General features: G+C 48.6%; 5 protein-coding genes across 5 annotated transcripts; 2 read left to right on the top strand and 3 right to left on the bottom strand.

The window, feature by feature from the left end:
• Positions 1-829: 829 nt before the first annotated feature.
• On the bottom strand, positions 830-7,747 carry L228DRAFT_263199 (hypothetical protein; the record flags this gene model as incomplete). The annotated part of the gene is made up of 2 exons (XM_018334471.1): positions 830-2,134; positions 2,194-7,747. 2 exons carry the CDS (start codon positions 7,745-7,747, stop codon positions 1,236-1,238), a joined length of 6,453 nt encoding a protein of 2,150 aa, XP_018185410.1. The 3' UTR covers positions 830-1,235.
• Positions 7,748-8,814: 1,067 nt separating this feature from the next.
• On the bottom strand, positions 8,815-10,226 carry L228DRAFT_30555 (inositol oxygenase). The gene is made up of 2 exons (XM_018336460.1): positions 9,812-10,226; positions 8,815-9,750 (listed from the first exon to the last, which is right to left on the bottom strand). The coding sequence occupies exons 1-2, from the start codon at positions 10,145-10,147 to the stop codon at positions 9,142-9,144; spliced, it is 945 nt and encodes a 314-aa protein (XP_018185409.1). The 5' UTR covers positions 10,148-10,226; the 3' UTR covers positions 8,815-9,141.
• A 710-nt stretch (positions 10,227-10,936) lies between these two features.
• On the bottom strand, positions 10,937-12,046 carry L228DRAFT_30552 (NAD(P)-binding protein). The gene is made up of 5 exons (XM_018336459.1): positions 11,864-12,046; positions 11,599-11,811; positions 11,443-11,547; positions 11,260-11,374; positions 10,937-11,203 (listed from the first exon to the last, which is right to left on the bottom strand). The coding sequence occupies exons 1-5, from the start codon at positions 11,984-11,986 to the stop codon at positions 10,980-10,982; spliced, it is 780 nt and encodes a 259-aa protein (XP_018185408.1). The 5' UTR covers positions 11,987-12,046; the 3' UTR covers positions 10,937-10,979.
• A 397-nt stretch (positions 12,047-12,443) lies between these two features.
• L228DRAFT_250278 (GroES-like protein) lies at positions 12,444-14,219 on the top strand. Its single transcript, XM_018333285.1, has 4 exons — positions 12,444-12,852; positions 12,908-13,278; positions 13,341-13,752; positions 13,811-14,219. The coding sequence occupies exons 1-4, from the start codon at positions 12,784-12,786 to the stop codon at positions 14,111-14,113; spliced, it is 1,155 nt and encodes a 384-aa protein (XP_018185407.1). The 5' UTR covers positions 12,444-12,783; the 3' UTR covers positions 14,114-14,219.
• A 1,658-nt stretch (positions 14,220-15,877) lies between these two features.
• L228DRAFT_256870 (putative carboxypeptidase S1) lies at positions 15,878-18,019 on the top strand (the record flags this gene model as incomplete). Its single annotated transcript, XM_018333951.1, has 7 exons — positions 15,878-16,057; positions 16,236-16,282; positions 16,349-16,464; positions 16,512-16,703; positions 16,758-16,897; positions 16,960-17,073; positions 17,132-18,019. 7 exons carry the CDS (start codon positions 15,878-15,880, stop codon positions 18,017-18,019), a joined length of 1,677 nt encoding a protein of 558 aa, XP_018185406.1.
• Positions 18,020-18,025: the final 6 nt, after the last annotated feature.

Here is an 18,025-nt window from a genome sequence, read left to right as displayed (position 1 = left end):
CAAAACTCAAAAGTACCGTATAACCAACAAAAAAAACGAAAAGAAATTTGTAAACAAACACTGTATTCTGTACTGCAATGCCAAAACAAGACTCTAATGGTCCGCGGATCACATGAAAATTAGTTCCCGGAGCATTGTGAAATGAAGAAAACAGTCAGATATATATGCCCTGTATTTTCCAGAGGGAGACTCTGATAGACCAGACCAACCAACACTAGAGTCGGCGTCGTACTTTACGAAGAAGTGTTTGGTTTCGGAGGCCCGCGGATAGTTATTGGGGGTGCTTTTGGAGGAGGTCAACCATTCGCGCTTCGCGCGACGCTCCGCGGACTGCACGTGACCGATCGAAAATAGCAAGTGTTGCAACAGTAGCGGCGGACATTAGGTGCATTAACGTATCCTGACTTTCTGACGGATCATGTCTGGCAGTTGCTTCTATTAGACAATTGTAATGGGCAAACGATCATGTGCTGATGTGCTGATCACTGAGCATCCAAGGATGAAAGATATAGATAATTTTTGTAATTCTGAGATGATGATGATGATGATGATGATGATAATAATAATAATTTACACAGTGACAGTAAAAAGACCTATGTGACAATGCACAACTATCCAATATATGATTTGGATATCCAGATACTTGAGTAAAATGCACGTACGAGCAGAGTCTGAAAGGAAGGCTTCAAGGAATTTCAAACACAAATGTGTTAACTTAAACAAGGGAAGAAAGAAAATGCAATTCAAACTGCATGGCAGATGCAATGCAGGGGAAAACAATAAATATAGAAAAAATGGAGGGAAAACAATAAATAAATTAAAAAAAAAAAGGGGTATTTGAATACAGGTCCATGGACAAGAACCAGAAAATCAGTCGGGTGTGACCTATTTCTGGAAAGCAAGAATGAACACGACAAGCAGTAGAATGCCAGGAAGAATAGAATGGACAATGAAAATAAAACATACAAGGAAGAGAAAAACATGAACAGGCACTGCAGTAGGCTGCAGAACGAACAAACGGGACAAGAAGCACACATACACAAAACAATGAGTGTGCATGAGCAAACACTGTGTGAGCAGAATTTGGTCTCCTGCTGAAGGTTAATGTTTCAGGCTTGGGTTTTGTGAACTATGGGTTTAAGGGTCTTTGATATGAAGCTTGAAGAGACAGGGCTTTGGAAAAGGAAACAAAAACCATGAGAGGCATGACGACAGAGGCAAGTGCTCCTCGCTATTCAGCTCAAAACACTACTCGCCTTGCTCCCTTTGCGGCCCAACTTCATTAAACTCATCCTTTTCTTGACACCTTCTGACGCTCTCCCTAACCCGGAATTCTTGAGGGCCCCTGGAGCGCCGCCTTTACGTCGACTTGACGATCTTGTGAGGAAACTATCCTTTGTCGTTGGTCGTTGAGTATTCTCACTTTCCATAGCAGGACTGCGACCACGCCGAGGTGTGGGAAGATCCATTTCGAGTACACTAGAAACTTTGCTCAGCCTATGGGCAAGGCTTTTACTACTATTGCCACCACGACTTCCGCTTCCATTGGCCCGGTTCTCGTCGCGGCCTCTGGCTGTGGATTCGCTTCTTCTAACATCACCGCTTCCCGGACCGTCAACGCCGCGATTGCCGTTGCGTGGGGTCGTTCTTGTCGTAGTAGCAGTTGCGTGACTGGATACAGTGGCAGCGTCGTCTGTAGTGATAGCACTAGGTCTGCGGAAGAGATGATAATCATGCTGGCGGTTGGATACCTGGTCAGAGTCGCGTTCGCGGTCTTCGGCGCCGGCGCCGGCGGAGGAATTAGTAATGTGGCGCGTGAGGAAATGAAGACTGAGGCGATTCTTCTCCGGCTTTTCAATCTTCTCAGGTTTCTCCGACTGCTCTGTTCTGCGACTGCCTTGTCCTGCAGATTCAGAACTGACCACTGAGTGGAATGCTTTATCATCTGCGATCAGTGCCGGCGATTGCTCCAATAGAAGTTGACTGTGGGAGAATGAGCGCCTCAGATTCAGGGATGTGTCTGCTACTAAGGAGGGAACAGATAAAGGAGGAAGCCATTCAGGCTGTGCAGGTTGGTCAGCCGTTACTGGAGGTGCGAGGATGGCAAGCTCCGGCGCAAATGTTATTTCAAAATCTGTAAATCATTAGCATTAGTTCACAAAAACCCCAGTATCATAGTAATCTGTCACGAACATCGAGTAAGTTCTTCCTTGGTGGAACGATGCTCCGCCTTGGAAAACAGCGCTAAGCAACGTTTCACCATCCATGCGTGATCAACAAGCGCCGTTTGTAGAGCATTCTCCAGTGGCCCAGACATTCTCGGTTCCTCCATCATTTGATCAGCGTAAAAATCCGGTATCAATTCTCTGTAGTGAGAGACACTATTTGTCGAAGTAGGATCGACAGAGTACATAAGCAGTTCCGAAAGGCCCTTGAAAAGAATTTTGTCATCGCTTTCCCCAAGCTTCTTCTCAAAGACACCAAGCTCCTGAGTCTTTCGCACTGTTCGTTCCAAAGCAGACTCAATTTGCGAGAGCTCTACTTGCTTGACTGAAACAATCTCACTGCGTCGAAGAATATTTGGGAACTGTTCAGCCGTAACAAATATCGTTTTCTCTAACACTTGGTTCTTGACATTGTTGGCATCGCCTTTTCTGCGCGAGGTCACAGCAAAGTGGTTTGGTTGCGAAGAAAGAAGAAAATCGCGGATTGGCTGAGGAACCTTTGGCCGCAGATATACCGGATGGAGCAGATCCCTATGCAGACTGACAGCGCTGACCTGCAGAAACTGGCCTTCCATATCTTCCACCTTGTCCGTTGTGACTATTTGCGCAGTGGGATGAATTTGTTGCAGGCGATCGGTGAAGCCAACAAAGCGCTCTGAAGGTAGGCCTTGGAAGATATACTGCTTGTCTCGCAGGCCGGTCGGAAAGCCCAGCCCCTTATAAACAACTCGGAAATAACGCTGATACTCGCCATCGCCTCTGGAAATGGACTCGTATATCCTTGCCATGGCCCTCTGCGTCCTTGCTAGCTTTGCAAAGTCAAATACAATCTCGTCGTAGAGGACTTCCAGTTCCTTATACGTGGCTAGCGCCGCATTCCAAGCTTTGCTTTCCTCAAAATACTTAATCATGTCGAAGTATAAGTGCTCTTTTCGTTCAAAAGATGAGTGTGCTGGAAGTGAAAGATGTTCAATCGGTGGTAATAGGTCGGTTGAGTCCCAGCTGTACAAATCTGCATGGAGGCGGAGCGCAAGGCCAGCCTCTGCTCCATTGTTGCTTTCAGCCTGAGTTTGGGCTAATTGATGGACATAGCGAATGTACATGTCATCTTTTTGCAGGTCGCGTAAGAATTCCATTAATCGCAGAGTATGAATGGTTTGAAAAGTTTCGTCAGTGCCATCGGTACTGTGAACAGCAACGAGGAGATCCAGCAGCTCGTCAACTGTGGTGATAAGCCCGTTGAATGCATTATACAGCGAATCATCTGGCGTCCGAGCCAGAGGTTCAAACAGCTCTCTCATCTCTGCAATGAACATCTTCTGAAGAATGCTCTCGCTCATAGGGTTTGTTTTAAATAAATGATCGAGACAGTCGATCAGTTCTGCCTGAATGATCGAAAGATCCTGGCTCAAGCTCCATTCGCTAACTATCATAGTCTGGAGTATCCGTATAGCGGCTCGTCTTAAGCCTTCATGGACGCTCAGACAAAGCTCGACGATAGGAGACACGAGGCCCGGTACATATTGGACTTGATAACCACCCATTTTTTCTAAGCCGTAGCGCCTTTGATCTTCGGGTGAAGTGTTCCATCCAATAGCTTCCCAGCTGCGACGAAGAATCTCCGCTCCTAATTCCCGGACATCCCCCCCAATTTTCCAAACCGCTCGACGTTTTTGCTCTGGGAATGTTTCCAATGCAAGCGCGTCACTGGCGACGAGCTTCAATAACGTGGTAAAGAAAGCTCGCCAAAGTTCCGTGTCGAAATCCTCGGCACTTTCAGGGTCAGGTAGAAAACTATCTCTGAGCTTGGTTGAAATGCTTTCCAAAAGCCGCATGGCAGATTTATGATGCAATACATGAAGACTAAGCCATGTGCTCGGAAAGGAGTCTCCGTTGAGAACAGAAGTCAAAATGTACATCGCATTTGAGAGATACTCTGAAAGTTGAGACTCGGGCAGCCCAGTGTCAATTGCAGTCGGATGCTTGGCTATAGTCGCTAGCAAAGCTGCAAGTTCTACCAGGACTTCTTCAATCCTATGTTGCTTGTGTGAGGCCATAAGCTGGAAAGGATAAGTTCTGGGGAAAAGATGGGACGTGGTATGGCTCTGGGGAGTGCGAGAACCCTGAAGAATCATGTAGGAATCGATGACCTTGGGTAAGTACTCGCAGACCAGGGGGCCTAGCTCATTTGACTGTGCAGCCACAACCGAACAGCACAACCGTACCTGGTCTCGGTATTGGCTTGTAACCTGTTCTGTTCTTCCCCAATATGGAGCCAGCCATCGGACTGTGTTCACATGCAAAATTCGACGAGCTTCTGGCTTTTTAAATACGCCAAGACCAGAGAGATTCACGAGCAGTACCAGCTTATAGAGAGCCAGCTTCCCTTTCACGTCGGCACAGGCATCCATAAAGTCCACAGCCATCTGGAGAATTTCATTGCCATCCAAAAGCCGTGACAGTTCTGGCAGCCAGGTGTGGAAGTGCTGTACCGCAAGTGTTTTGGTTCCTATAAGGGTTGGTGACGGATTTCTCATTAGTGTCTCCAGCGCTCTGAAAATCGCACCGACATCCCGGTTGAAGTTGGTCTGGGTGCTAGTGATCCCAATACCTGCCTCCTTGGCCTTTTGTTGTTCTCTAGCCTTAAAGGTGAATTTGAAAAGATGACGCCCAACTTTGAATGCGGACCGCAATTTTCTGGAGACCTCTGCATCTGCCGCGTTTGATAATAGTCGCGTAAGACTTCTCAGTAGACAAGGCGTGGCAAAAGGATAATTAAATTGAGTCTCGGCGTACTGCTCCACGAGAGGGCCCAAATCGAATCTCCGGTCATGTACGATACCGAGCACTGTTACCAGAGCATTAAAGACGGAGTCCTCGAGGTCATCTCTGCCGGCGTATTCTACCAAAATGGCGAACAATGAATCAAACACTTCGCGAAGCCGCTTGACGATTTCCATTTCAGGGACGAAGACCAGGCGCTTAACAACCTCCATTAGCTCTTCCGGAGACTTTTCGCGCCACTTTGTGATGGCAATAAGAACCTTATCCTGGAAGAGTGACGTGCTGCAAAGATATGTCTCAAGTTCAATGGTTGCACCTGGCCCTGTTACAGCTTCATCTGTGAGAATGTTCTGCTTGCCCCTCGCACTCCAAGGAAGGCTCAAATATGCGACGCTACCATCAGCTGGTCCAGAGCCCAAGTCAGCGTGCTTATAGAGGATGACAGAATGCTGTCCGTCCCTAATGAAGGCTTCATCGTGCCACAGCGGTACCCAACAAGTAGCGAACGGATTTCCTGGTAGATTGAAAATAGTCATGAAGAGGTGATAGTCAGCTACGTTCTCCGGCGGGATCTCAAGCCGAACGGTCTGATTCCAGTAGCCCCCTCTCTCCACCGCCACTGTACGATATGAGGTGCAGCTACCAGAGCCGCTTGACGGATGTATGCAATTTTGTAGACGCTCCCCAGTAGAGTTGCGAACTTCGAGAGCCAGTTGAAGATTTGACATTGACGTATTCGTCAGAGGAGTGGCACCAAGCTTAGGGTGAGACAACGACGTCTCACGGGACAAAGAGGCACCGTTTAACGTAACGTAGATGTCTGATCGTGCTGAGGTCGGGACGCCAGAGAATCCAATTTTCCTAGATTGGATGACATTGTGAAGCAGGGTGGGCGTGCGCTTAATTAGGGTCCCTGCGTCAGAGCTCGCGAGAGGCTTAAGGAAGACGGACATTCTATCCTTTCTTGGCGACTTGGAATAGCGTCCACTCTCACTTTTGACTAATTCTCTGATTATTTCGTTCCATCCGGGCCCCTGAGGCTCATGTTTGGTTTCCGAAGCCGGGGACCACATGTCCAGCACAAGCTCAGATTCTTCGCCTTGTCGCATTAGTTGATCAATCCTATGCACCGCAACGCCCGCTGTTCGCGTAAGCAACAGCGGTTTCTGCGGATCAGAACCGGGCCTAGCGTGCGATCTGACAGGATCATCTCGGCGTTCGGCCTGGGACGCCTCCCCATTGCTGCGTTGCAATCCGCCTTGACCTTTCTGTGTCCACATGAAACTTCGACTTCCGTCTCTCAGAGTGTCGACGCCGGTGGAAGCTGCGGCTGAAACGGTTTTGCGATGGCTAGAGGAGTCATGTGAAGATTGAAGTTTCGTAGACGATGTTGCATTTCTTATCGTCTCTTGCGCGGCAAATATTTTCATCACCAGAAAGAGCTGGGATTCTGCACCAGTGGTCTCACCAATATCCGAAGGACTCAAATCCGTAAACAATGTACTCGTTCTCCTTTTTTGCAGCTGATCTGAGATATGCTTTTCTCCGGGGAGGTCGATACTGAATGCCTCTGAGAGAAGAACTGGCGGTGTGCCGGGACCTTTCGAGCACAGGTGGAAGCTCACGGTGACTGCATCCGAAGATGCACTGGCAAATGATTTCAAATCCAGAAGCAAGTGGTGTCGCACCGCGCCCTCTGTAGCAGCCATTGGTGGCTCGTCTAACAGACTCATACTTGATTGTAGCTTCGTGATTTCGATTGCAGAGTCCTCTCCTGTCAAAATTCGGCCTCGTGTGACGGGATCGCGTACAATTATGTCCGTTCCCAGAAGCTTATTTCCTCGAACAAGGTTCCAAATAGTCCATTCCCGCAAAGCCGTTAGCTCGCGCGCCGTGAGAACGTTGTATAACATCTGTCTTCTTGCCAGATCCAACTTTTGTACCAGTCCCGCAAGCTCTCTAATTGCGTCGTATTTCCTACTCAACAAGAGTTCGTGCAAATTAGTCGAATGCCATTCGCGAAGACATGAAGCAATCTCATCCACGAGAGGCTCTTCCATTGACGTCGGATTCTCGTCGCCAACTTTGAGCATTGGTACTGGCGCCGGCGGTTTTGGGACAGAAGGATCGCGAGGCTCCATGGAGATTGGCGAAAGCGGCACATATTGCAGTGATTCTCGATCGGATCTTTTTGACCTGTGGGAGAGGCGTCTGCTTATATCGTGCGCGTCACCTCTGGTAGATTTGCGCCTTTGTGGAGTCCAGCCTAGCGAGTTGTCTAACTTTCCAGCTGAGACTCTATGGGACGAGAGACGGCGTATCGAAAGCTCCCTTTGTATCCCGGCGTATGGTAGGTCGCCATGGCTGCTTTGGGGGCTCCCGGCCGTTTCTGGGGTTATGAGTCCGGTGACATTTTGAGTTGACAGTTCGCGTTGCCCGCTGTCCCTTCCAGGCCCCGGATAAGCCTCTCCAAGGAGCTCTCGGACCTCGACACAATTCTTAGGAAAGATACCAGAGAAGACTCTAGCCTCCAAGGTCTGTCCCTTTACGCTGGTCAGGCCTGCCAATAACGATGGAGGCGCCACCAGATATCCACGGTACCATGAGCCGTCCACGCCACCTTGTTCGATAATATAAAGCTCATCACCAATTTCAAGTGGGAGATCGGCAGGTGATGACGGCTGGAAAGGGAAAATCGCAACGGCAAAAGCGATTCGAGCGAGCGGCCGCCACGGCATGGTTTGTGCGGTAAACAAATGAGAGATTGATTGCAGCGGGCGTCAGACACCGACAAAGCGGCTAACGGAGGCAGCGGAAGCAAATTATCATCAAGAGCGGAGAGACTGCATCATGAAATTAGCACTCAAGGCCGATTGCTGAGTTGCACGAAGCGGGTGCGGAGTAAATGCGGCTTCCCACGACCCAAAAGGGGATCAACAACACACAGGCAGGCTTCGGAACAACACCACTTACGTTGCGTGCCAGTGTACTAATTTCTCCTCAAAATTGAACAGAAATTTCCAAGAGCAAAATGAAGGGTAGCAGATTACTATTGTCGATCAGCTATGAGAGGTCTGTACCTGTCAAATCTCAAGCGCTGGTTAACTATACTCGACCCAAATATTCGATGGGGCTCGAGCGCTCGCGTAGGCCTTGGTACGTTTGGGACGAGTCAGGGGTAAAAAGACTTGACGTTTCCCCATCCACGGCTATCTCCGCAGCTCTGCATCATTTCTCTCTCGCCATTCGGGTATAAATGTAGACCAAAGGGATTTGTTCTCACGAGAGATGGCTCGAGGAAATATTTGCCTCATATCCATATAAACGAATTAGAAAGAAATTGTCAGAGCATGCATAAGCAAGAGATATTCTGTATGTTATCCGACAGCTTGAACGCCTCTATATATTCTTCAATTCCTTTTCTCCCTGCCGTCATAAGGTATTAATAGGCATGTATAAACTGGAGTATCATCATTGACCCAGAAACATTGTTTCTATAAGAGTTAAGCCCAGCTATAGACAAAGTTGACTCCATGAGCTAGTCTAAGCTACAAGATAGGGTGCTGTCATTGAATTTAAAAATACAGCAAGCCATTATTGATAACGAAAAAAGTTTCCCGAGGGAAATATTATTTACTATGATCTTTCATGCAAAAGTGCAGCCCATGACATCAATCTTGTAGATAATACTCCGCATAACAGTCTACGGTATATCTGACGAAGTCAGAGCTCCGGCGAATTGTCGGTCCGAGGAGGAAATCTCATCGGAGCGGGTAAATTGTGTTAATCCGCTAGCGCCGAACGGCCCGTGCACTGGCCAATCCATTTTTGCGGGGTAGTTTCCCCGGACTCCCTAATCCGTAGTGTATGCGATTGCGTCTTGCGGATGCGAGGGTTTGACAAGAATTTTAAAACCTTAGGTATATAATAAAAACAACTGCGGGATATAACAAATGAATGAGTATGAAAAAAAATAAATAAATCATATATAGAATGTAGATCATATGCTGGAATGCCACGTGCAATAAACGTCGTCGCCCAAAATTGCGTTCCTGTCCTTTTCCGTTTGGACCCGTATCATTAAAATATCATAATGTGCTCATCTTTGTCGTTTTCTCCATTTCATCTCCATCTACCATTTAATTACCCTATTCGGAAAGTACTCATCAATCAGCTCAAGGTAATAGGGTTTGAGCTCCTCCACTTTCGGCACGTCATCGCTCTTACTGTAAAGATCGTACGGGTTGAAAGCTTTGACGGCCTCTAGCATTTTCTTGTCATGCTCATCCATCAAGTCGTGGTATGCGCCCGCTGCATGCCATGGGTAGAAGGAATGGTATCTGATCATGGCGAGAGCCTCGTCAGGGAGTGTCGACTGGTCTTTGACCACGTGGTATAGATACTCGTCATGTCCCCACGAGAGCATGACATTGTCCAAGCCGCAGCGAGGAGAGTAGATACCATACTTGGTACCATAAATTTCGTGGTTGTAGTCAGGGTTGTTTTTGAACGTATCCGGATAAATGATACGCTTGTCAAAGGCACAGCCGACGGGAAATGTGTCGCCGACAACGTCCCATTGACCTTGTGCATCAAAGAAGAAGAGCAGCTTGCCGAGGTCATGAATCAAGCCTGTCAACTGCATCCACCGAGGTTTGCGATCCTTGCGGATGCTTTCGGCTGTTTGAAGCAGATGCTCAATCTGACTCAAGGACGTGTCTGGGTCGGACTCATCAATCAACTGCAGGACATGATTAATACATACTCTGAGTCAGGGGAGCGTAATCACATCAGCAACTTACAGTATTCAGTCTCTCCATGGCCTCCCAGATGGACATTTCTGCTCGAGTCTTTGATTTGAAGTCATTGCGGGCTTTCAGGTTGTAGGCAACAGTTTGCTTCTCGTGCTGTTCACGATAAAAATTCTTGACCCGGTCACATGCGTCTTCATACATTCGAAATTTGGCCTTGTCTTTCTCAGCATCGAATTGTGATTTTTCATAGATATTGATTTCTTCATCGGTCGCAGTTCCTTGCTTCACTTTGAGCGCAGCCTTAAGCACATTGACTTCTTGGATGTCATCTGTGATGGCCTCAAGCGCCTGGCCGTCACGCTCAGTGTTAAAGGATGGAGACATGGTCTCTGCTGGTGCCACTGCAATTATTAAGAAACAAAAGGGAAAAACTGACTGTTGTAAATTTTTGATGATGAAGATCGACAAAATGAGCAGAAGATATTATGCCGGCTCAGGTGGGCGAGTGCAAGCTGATAAATATACTACCTCACCCCTTGCTCTCAGGTAATGGGAGGCCAGATCAGAGCCATCATGGAGGGTGGATAGGCGCTCACACCAGTTTCCCTGGGAGAGAGGGCCTCCGAGGTAGCTTCCTGCCCTGGGAGCCATGTTACTCTCCACAATATCAACTCCGCAAGCAGCCGCCTCCGGCCGGGAAGACGGCCAATAGGGTTCTGTTTCAAAAAGGAGCTTCGGGATGTCATTAGAGCGGGGAGTTGGATTACTGCTAAATGTGGAGATTATGATCCAGGAGTTTGGACCTTTTCCCCATTAGGGCAAGGCCACGTTCTCGGTTTCCCCGCGACGTCGGATCGGAAGGGAGATCCCTTTGGATCCGGAAAAACATTACGGTGCCAAGCCGCACCAACAGCAGAAGAGGTTGCATCTGGAGGTCCTCGGATTGGTTCATTGTCCTGTATCTTCGTCATGTCTCCACACCACCTTCCGACGCAGAGTAAAGAGGATTCCAATGTTTCATCACGTCTGCCAGGGTATTATTCCTATTCTCATGGCCCTTCTTCTCCAGGCCAAGTATTACCCCCTTCAATTGTCTCAACCAGAGGCCTATCTACCATTGCTCGTTACTAAATCTTGAGATGCCGATCCATCTCCCGGTCCACTATGTAGTGCTTCCATTATATCCCATGTTCCCCGGCTCGGGTCATTCTGCCCTTCATCTTCCCATCCAACCCCCATCCACCGTTAGAATTTCTCCGGAGACATAGGCACTAGCCCTGCTGGCAAGGAATACAACGGCCCCCTTGAAATCTTCCGGGCTTCCCCACCTTCCAACGGGAATACGAGACAGGATGCTCGAGGCACGGTTCGGGTCATTAATGAGCGCCGTATTCATATCGGTTGCAATATATCCAGGCGCAATTGCATTGACCGAAATGCCTAGGATGTCGATTAGCCGAAGTTCTCCCCACATAAAGTTTTTCCGTTCAAGGTACCCTTGCTTGCCCACTCATTAGACAAGGCCTTGGTGAGCTGCGCGACGCCACCTTTGGAAGCCGCGTAGGCTGGCACAGTAATGCCGCCCTGGAAGGAGAGAAGCGAAGCAACATTCTGTGTGTGAGTAGCTGAGTTAGACCAATTCACAATCATCAAAGGGAAACTGAGGGGGAAAGCATTACAATAATACTTCCCCGACGGCCATGCACATCGGACGAGCGGGAAAGCATGTGTGCACCCACTTCCCGACAAAGGGTGAAGACCGAAGTCAGATTCACTTGAAGCACCTGGGGAAGTTAGTTTTTCCGAGCGGTTCCTAGGTTGTTGCACGGAGCTACCTCATCCCAGTCATCATCGGGGAACTCGGCGCTGGGATGTCGCCTTTGGATGCCTCCACAGTTCAGGAGGACGTCAATTTGATAACCATCTTTTATGATCATAGGGACGACCTTTTTGACCTCGTCTCGGGAAGACAAATCGGCGCAGTAGATGATAGCTTTCCGGCCCGCTTTCTCGACCAATTCTTTGGTTTGAGTATTGGTGGTGTCTCTCTATCCCGAGTTATTAGTGTTGAAATCCGTTGCCAGTGCTATTTTAATTTACCTGGACGAGAATTATATCCGCCCCCACTTCTGCTAGAGCAACGGTCATTGACTGACCAATGCCTCTCGTTCCACCGGTAATTAGGGCAGTCTTGCCCTCAAGTGAGAAAAGTTGCAAAGCCATTTGGATTAGAAATGGTACAAAGACAGAGTAATGCTCGAGGATTTGGTCAGGGCGTTCCAGAAGATATATGGGGGCTCGGAGACCTTACTTGTAACTCTTTAAGAAAGGCCGCGGAATAATCTCGGACTATCTAGGTAGTTACGATCATCATCGGCTCATCGCTGTACCGAAGTGGCACTGAAGCATCATCATAATAATAATCCATTGTCGAAAGTAGGTGACCCCCACGGGAGGAGACGAGTCCCCCCACGAGCTTTTTACGCTCCGGTAGCGGACCACGATTAATCGGCAAATCGCTCCAGTGGGAGATAGTATCAAGTGCGAAATCATAGGAATGGTGATAGCTCGCCTTCTGGAGGTAGTATTCGAATTCAGAGCTCCTAATAAATTTTTTTTTAGAAATGGTCTCTTGATGTGCTTCATATTCTGGCAATGTTTGGTATGCTTTGATCAGACTCGGCTCATCTCCGCACACTTTGGCTGCACCACCATTAGTCTTTACCGGAGCACCGCTGATTACCCCAGTAAACTTCCAGTGGTACAGTTGCGAATTCGGTTAAGTTTTGAGCGGGACCGAGTCGACTTACCGTGCCATGAAGTTATCTCGACCCCCACCCCCACATATTGCCCTGATCACAATCGTCAATCAAGATTTCATTATTCGCTCACGTTTCCCCAATGGCTCTCCTTATGGGAACGGCGCGGAGGTATTTCTCACTTATCTCGATATTTAATCCCAGGCAGCATTGCGCTCTTGCATCCTGCGAGATTCAAACGTGGATGAACGCTGTTTGACGATGGCCAATATGGGCTCAAAAGGAATCGTCAAAGCATTAATGCTCCATGCTGCTAAAGATCTACGTCTAGTACGTTCCAGTTCTTTACATTCTGTGCTCTCCGTGTCGTCTAATGCTCAAATAGGAAGATCAAGTTCTCAGCCCTCCAGGCTCTGAAGAGGTGCAAGTAGCTGTTCAAGCTACCGGCCTCTGCGGATCAGATCTGCATTACTTCAATCACTTTCGCAATGGAGACATACTTGTGCGTGAACCACTAGCACTCGGACATGAGTCGGCCGGAGTAGTAGTAGACGTCGGTTCTTCAGTTACTTCGTTGAAGGTTGGGGACAGGGTAGCGTTAGAGGTCGGCCTACCATGCGGCCGATGCGAGCGATGCTCTCAAGGGAGATATAATATTTGCAAAGAGATGAAATTTCGAAGTTCTGCAAAGGCATTTCCGCATTTTCAGGGGACATTGCAAGAGAAAATCAACCATCCAGCAGCATGGTGCCATAAGTAAGCCGGCGCGACAAGCTCATCCTTGGCTCCACAGAGTGCTTATAATTTCTCTCCATTAGGTTACCCGACAATGTGTCCCTTGAACTTGGAGGTCTTCTTGAGCCTTTGGGTGTTGCAATCCACGCGTGCAGGAGGGCGCAATTGCCTGAAGGGTCGAAAACCCTGGTTTTTGGGGCGGGCGCCGTTGGAATATTATGTGCCGCGACGGCAAAGACCAATGGATCGAAAACCGTGATAATCGCAGACATCGACCCAGGAAGGGTAGAATTTGCGGTTGTAAATGGGTTTGCTACCCATGGTTTTGTCGTGCCGAGAACGCGAGGTCGAACCATTGAAGAGAAGCTGGAAATAGCCAAAGACACGGCAGCATCGATAGCCAAAATCAAGGCCGACGAAGGGAATGAGGTTGGCGAAGTTGACACTGTCTTTGAGTGCACGGGCGTAGAAGCTTGTGCTCAGGCATCCATCTATGTCAGTTTTCTCTCCGGCGGTTGATGCGCACCTGGCTCCTGTTGCTGACTTTACGTAGGCCACGCGACCAGGAGGTAGAGTCATGCTAATCGGGATGGGAACGCCAATCCAGCAGCTTCCCATTTCTGCGGCTGCTCTTCGCGAAGTTGACTTACTCGGCTCGTTTCGCTACGCAAACACCTATAGTCAAGGCATTGAGATGTTTGCCAAAACGTCGTCTGATGGCCCCGATTTCAGCAAATTAGTAACGCATCGTTTCCGCGGGCTAGAGCAATCCCGTGAAGCATTTGAGATGGCAGGTAGAACTGTGGACGACGATGGCAATCTGGTTATGAAAGTCATGCTATGCTTAGGAGCGTAGCATCCTACAGGAAATGAAAATTTCGACAAGGCGTCAGAAGGATATGCCTAGAAACGAAGCATTGCCATTTCAATCACTCATGATAATGGGAAACAATTGGATATGCAGATACAGTGTGTGATCAAATGACGCCGTAGCCCGACAGAATTAGCTTCTCAACGCCCGCGCTCATCGTCAGCACACCAACTATCTAAACAAAAAGGAAAGAAGCTGCTGCCTTGCGGAGAAGCAAATATGAAAGAAAGAGATCGCACGGGCAAAAATCCACCCTTCTCCCCTTGACATTGATCATGGATTCTTTCATGGGACCGGCTCATTCCAAAACGTTGCAATTGGACTTGTCAAGGTCACGAGACCTTATATGCACAGTACAAGCATGGCGTGGCGTTCGAAAATGAGTTGTTTACTTTACTTTGTACACTGATCACCAAAAACATGCATCGACACACCTCGTACTATCTACTTCTTATGGTTGTACCTTCCGTTTGAATTGATGGATGAGAATGTACCTAACTTATCCCTCATCGGTATTTTCTTGTTGACTGCTCTGTACTTGTACAATTTTACGGCTAGACTTTCCTTAATCCTGAGTTTTCGTTCGGGCTCTTTTCGGGGTGGCTGGCGGTGAGAGACACAGCAAAGATAGGCGTTGGGAGAACAAGGATTGACAGGGCGCACTGACGAGCTAGTCTGCCATTGGCAGGTGAGATACTTGGAATGATGGGGCCGATAACAGCAACCAAGACTCCCACCACCAGAACTCTTTGGTGCCTGACCTGGCTAGATTGCGCGATATGGGTGATGCAATCACCTTTGCCCTTGCAGATTTTGCCAATAATGAGGCAAACGGCACCACAGTTCGTATTTGTCTTTGAACGGAGCTTTTTGCTACGGCTCTCTTTGTCATCTTAAGACGGGGGTCTACCCGGTCATTGCTTATCGATGGCTTCACTGCAACGGCGCTACATTTCTTCAGGAAGGTGTTGGCTGGTACCGTCATCGCAACATTGACTGGTTGCTGCAATTCTGCAGCATGATCATCATTCTCGTCACTGGGGATTTTGGCCCTAACATTGTCCGGGCCGAGCCTCCCATGGGGTCTGTCCCATCCCTATAGGTGGGATGTGTCGGAGGTCATGCTGCATTAATCGTGCTACATCTTTCGAACGTTTACTACTATGACAAGGTTTAGCACTCGCCAATCAGTCTCCGTTTGTGAGAGCGCAAAAAAGGCTTACGGTGACACAATCCCTGGCCAAAAGGGTTCTATTCCATGAGTCTTCTTTCAGCTGCTCGCATAGACAGGACTGATCTGAGGTGATGCCGACTAAAGCCGCTCTTTACCAGCAGCTTCCCCCCTATGAACATCAACTGGGAATTCAGGCTTCTATTACTCCCGGCATTTGGTATCGATTGTTGCAGGGAAGCATGGACCACGGTCACACCAGATGCACCTGTCGAAGGCAGCCACTCTCGCATTTTGCATCCAAAATGGCATGGTGTATGATGTCGTAGACTACAAGGGTAGCACCTAGCTGGTCTTCGTCGAACAAGGGAAGCTCCTACTACTGCTCCAGCTTTCAGGATTGCTCAGCCACTACTCAGCTACCCCTCCACCTATGAGCTAAGCTCCTCTTGCGGTACCTTGGAGCTATATGATGAAGGGGATCCGCACATCTTTTTTGCTTCAGGCCAGGCTTAAGCTCGCAAAATCCCATCAATCAATTGTGTGAGCGGCTCGACATTGGGCGTTCTGGCGAAAAGATGAAGATCACGACGGCAGTAACATCGCTGCTTCTCTCCGCTTTGGGGGCGGATGCTTTTATCAATTTACCTCTCTCCGCTAGGCAGCTGCCTGCAAACATTACCGACTACAAAACCATAAAGAGTCCTACCGGCGTGACCATCCGCTACAAGGAACCTGGTAAAGCCGGTGTTTGCGAAGTAAGTGGCAACACAAAATCGCAATGCCTTGCTTTTTTTTTGTCATACACTGTTGTCTCTCAACGCCATTGCGCATGTCGCGAATTGGGCGCGCAATGGTCCCATGGGAGAAAACCTCTCTAGTGTTTCCGTATCGATTTTACCAGGTGAAAGTGCTCAATAATGACTTTGCATTCAGACCACGCCTGGAGTCAATTCCTACTCTGGATACGTGGACCTTGCCGAGTAAGTGAATTCTCCACAAGCTTAAACTTAATCTCCCGGAACCTTTCAGATTTTAACTATGGATAGTGATATTCACACCTTTTTCTGGTTTTTCGAGGCCAGACACAGTCCCCAGACTGCGCCTGTCACGCTCTGGCTGAATGGTGGCCCAGGATCAGACTCACTGATTGGTTTATTCCAAGGCATGTGACTCGAAATCTGTTCGAAATCGATAGCTAACACTTGACAGAGCTCGGACCTTGCAACATTACTGCCAACCTTACCAGCCAAGTGAACCCCTTTGGATGGAATGAGGTGTCGAATTTGCTCTTCATCTCACAGCCATTGGGAACTGGATTCTCGTACAGTTCCGAAGGTGAAGGAACACTTAATCCTTTGACGGGTGATTTCGAAAACTCGACGGTTGCCGGCGTCGATGGCCGTATGTTGACCTTGCTCTCTTAATATTGTCTGGCAATATTGACCACGAATTTAGGCTATCCTGTCATTGACCCTACAAAGCTTGACACCACTGAATTAGCGGCTGCTGCTACTTACCACGTTCTTCAAGGCTTCTACAGCGCTCTTCCCCAGTTGGATTCCAAGATCAAGTCGAAGAGTTTCAACTTGTGGACGGTACGTTTCCTGGCTAATGTCTACACCTTGTCCCAATAAGCAATTAAGCTTATCAAGAATAGGAATCCTATGGTGGTCACTATGGACCCGCTTTCTACGACTATTTCTACGAGCAGAACTTGAAGATTGCCAATGGCTCTGCGCAGGGTGTGCATCTCGACTTTCACAGTCTAGGCGTAAGTATCTGCTTCTTAATAACATTTTCAATTGACAATGTACTGACGTTCCAGGCAGGTTGGCAACGGTATCATTGATGAAGCAACTCAAGCTCCTCATTACCCCGAGTTTGCTGTCAATAACACCTATGGAATCAAGGCGTATAATGACACTGTCTACGAGTTCGTCAAGTTTGCTCTCAACATGCCCAACGGCTGTCTCGACCAGCTCTCCTTCTGCCGGCAAACCAATCGCACTTCTCTCAGCGACCTCGCCATCTGCACCGAGGCCGAGAACATGTGCCGTGACAATGTCGAGGGCCCTTACTACTACGTCGGATACAATGGCGAGAGTCCTCGCGGTGTATACGATATCCGTCATCCCATTAATGACCCTACGCCGCCCACGTATTTTGCCGATTACCTGAACCTGCCGCATGTTCAGGACGCGATCGGCGTCAATCTCAACTACACCGAGTCCAATGACGAGATTTACTTTGCATTCCAGCAGACGGGTGACTTTGTGTACCCCAACTTCATTGAGGACCTCGAATACCTTCTTCAGCAAGGTTTGCGGGTCGCTCTCTACTATGGTGACGCCGATTACATTTGCAACTGGTTCGGTGGCCAGGCCGTCTCGCTCGCCGTCAACTATACGCATGCCGAAGAGTTCCGTGCCGCGGGCTACGAGCCGTTTACCGTCGATGACACCGAATACGGTGAAGTCCGCCAATACGGCAACTTTTCGTTCCTTCGAGTCTACGAAGCCGGCCACGAAGTCCCCTACTACCAGCCTATCGGCAGTCTGGAATTCTTCAAGCGTGTCATCCTCAACCTCGACATTGCGTCTGGCGATGTGCCCTTGTATGGCAACTACTCGTCTTCGGGCACAGCCAATGCCACGCACACGGAGCCATTTGTGCCTCTGCCCACTTCCACTGGAAGCTCCCGGCGTCGTAAATTTTAAATATAA

The sequence above is a fragment of the Xylona heveae genome (genome assembly GCF_001619985.1).
Source record: "Xylona heveae TC161 unplaced genomic scaffold L228scaffold_11, whole genome shotgun sequence".
In the NCBI taxonomy this organism is placed as follows: Eukaryota; Fungi; Ascomycota; class Xylonomycetes; order Xylonales; family Xylonaceae; genus Xylona; species Xylona heveae.
The sequence above is the reverse complement of the archived record's forward strand: the minus strand, read 5'-3'. Positions and strand labels throughout refer to the sequence as shown.

Bases quoted from the DNA above. Each gene is read 5' to 3' on its own strand.
- L228DRAFT_30555 (XM_018336460.1), bottom strand. From the start codon at position 10,147: ATGTCTCCATCCTTTAACACTGAGCGTGACGGCCAGGCGCTTGAGGCC. The intron at 9,751-9,811 runs GTAAGTTGCTGA...CATGTCCTGCAG, and splicing joins CCATGGAGAGACTGAATACT to TTGATTGATGAGTCCGACCC.
- L228DRAFT_30552 (XM_018336459.1), bottom strand. From the start codon at position 11,986: ATGGCTTTGCAACTTTTCTCACTTGAGGGCAAGACTGCCCTAATTACC. The intron at 11,812-11,863 runs GTAAATTAAAAT...AACTCGGGATAG, and splicing joins CGGATATAATTCTCGTCCAG to AGAGACACCACCAATACTCA. The intron at 11,548-11,598 runs GTAGCTCCGTGC...TAACTTCCCCAG, and splicing joins CCGATGATGACTGGGATGAG to GTGCTTCAAGTGAATCTGAC.
- L228DRAFT_250278 (XM_018333285.1), top strand. From the start codon at position 12,784: ATGGCCAATATGGGCTCAAAAGGAATCGTCAAAGCATTAATGCTCCAT. The intron at 13,279-13,340 runs GTAAGCCGGCGC...TCTCTCCATTAG, and splicing joins CCAGCAGCATGGTGCCATAA to GTTACCCGACAATGTGTCCC. The intron at 13,753-13,810 runs GTCAGTTTTCTC...GACTTTACGTAG, and splicing joins GTGCTCAGGCATCCATCTAT to GCCACGCGACCAGGAGGTAG.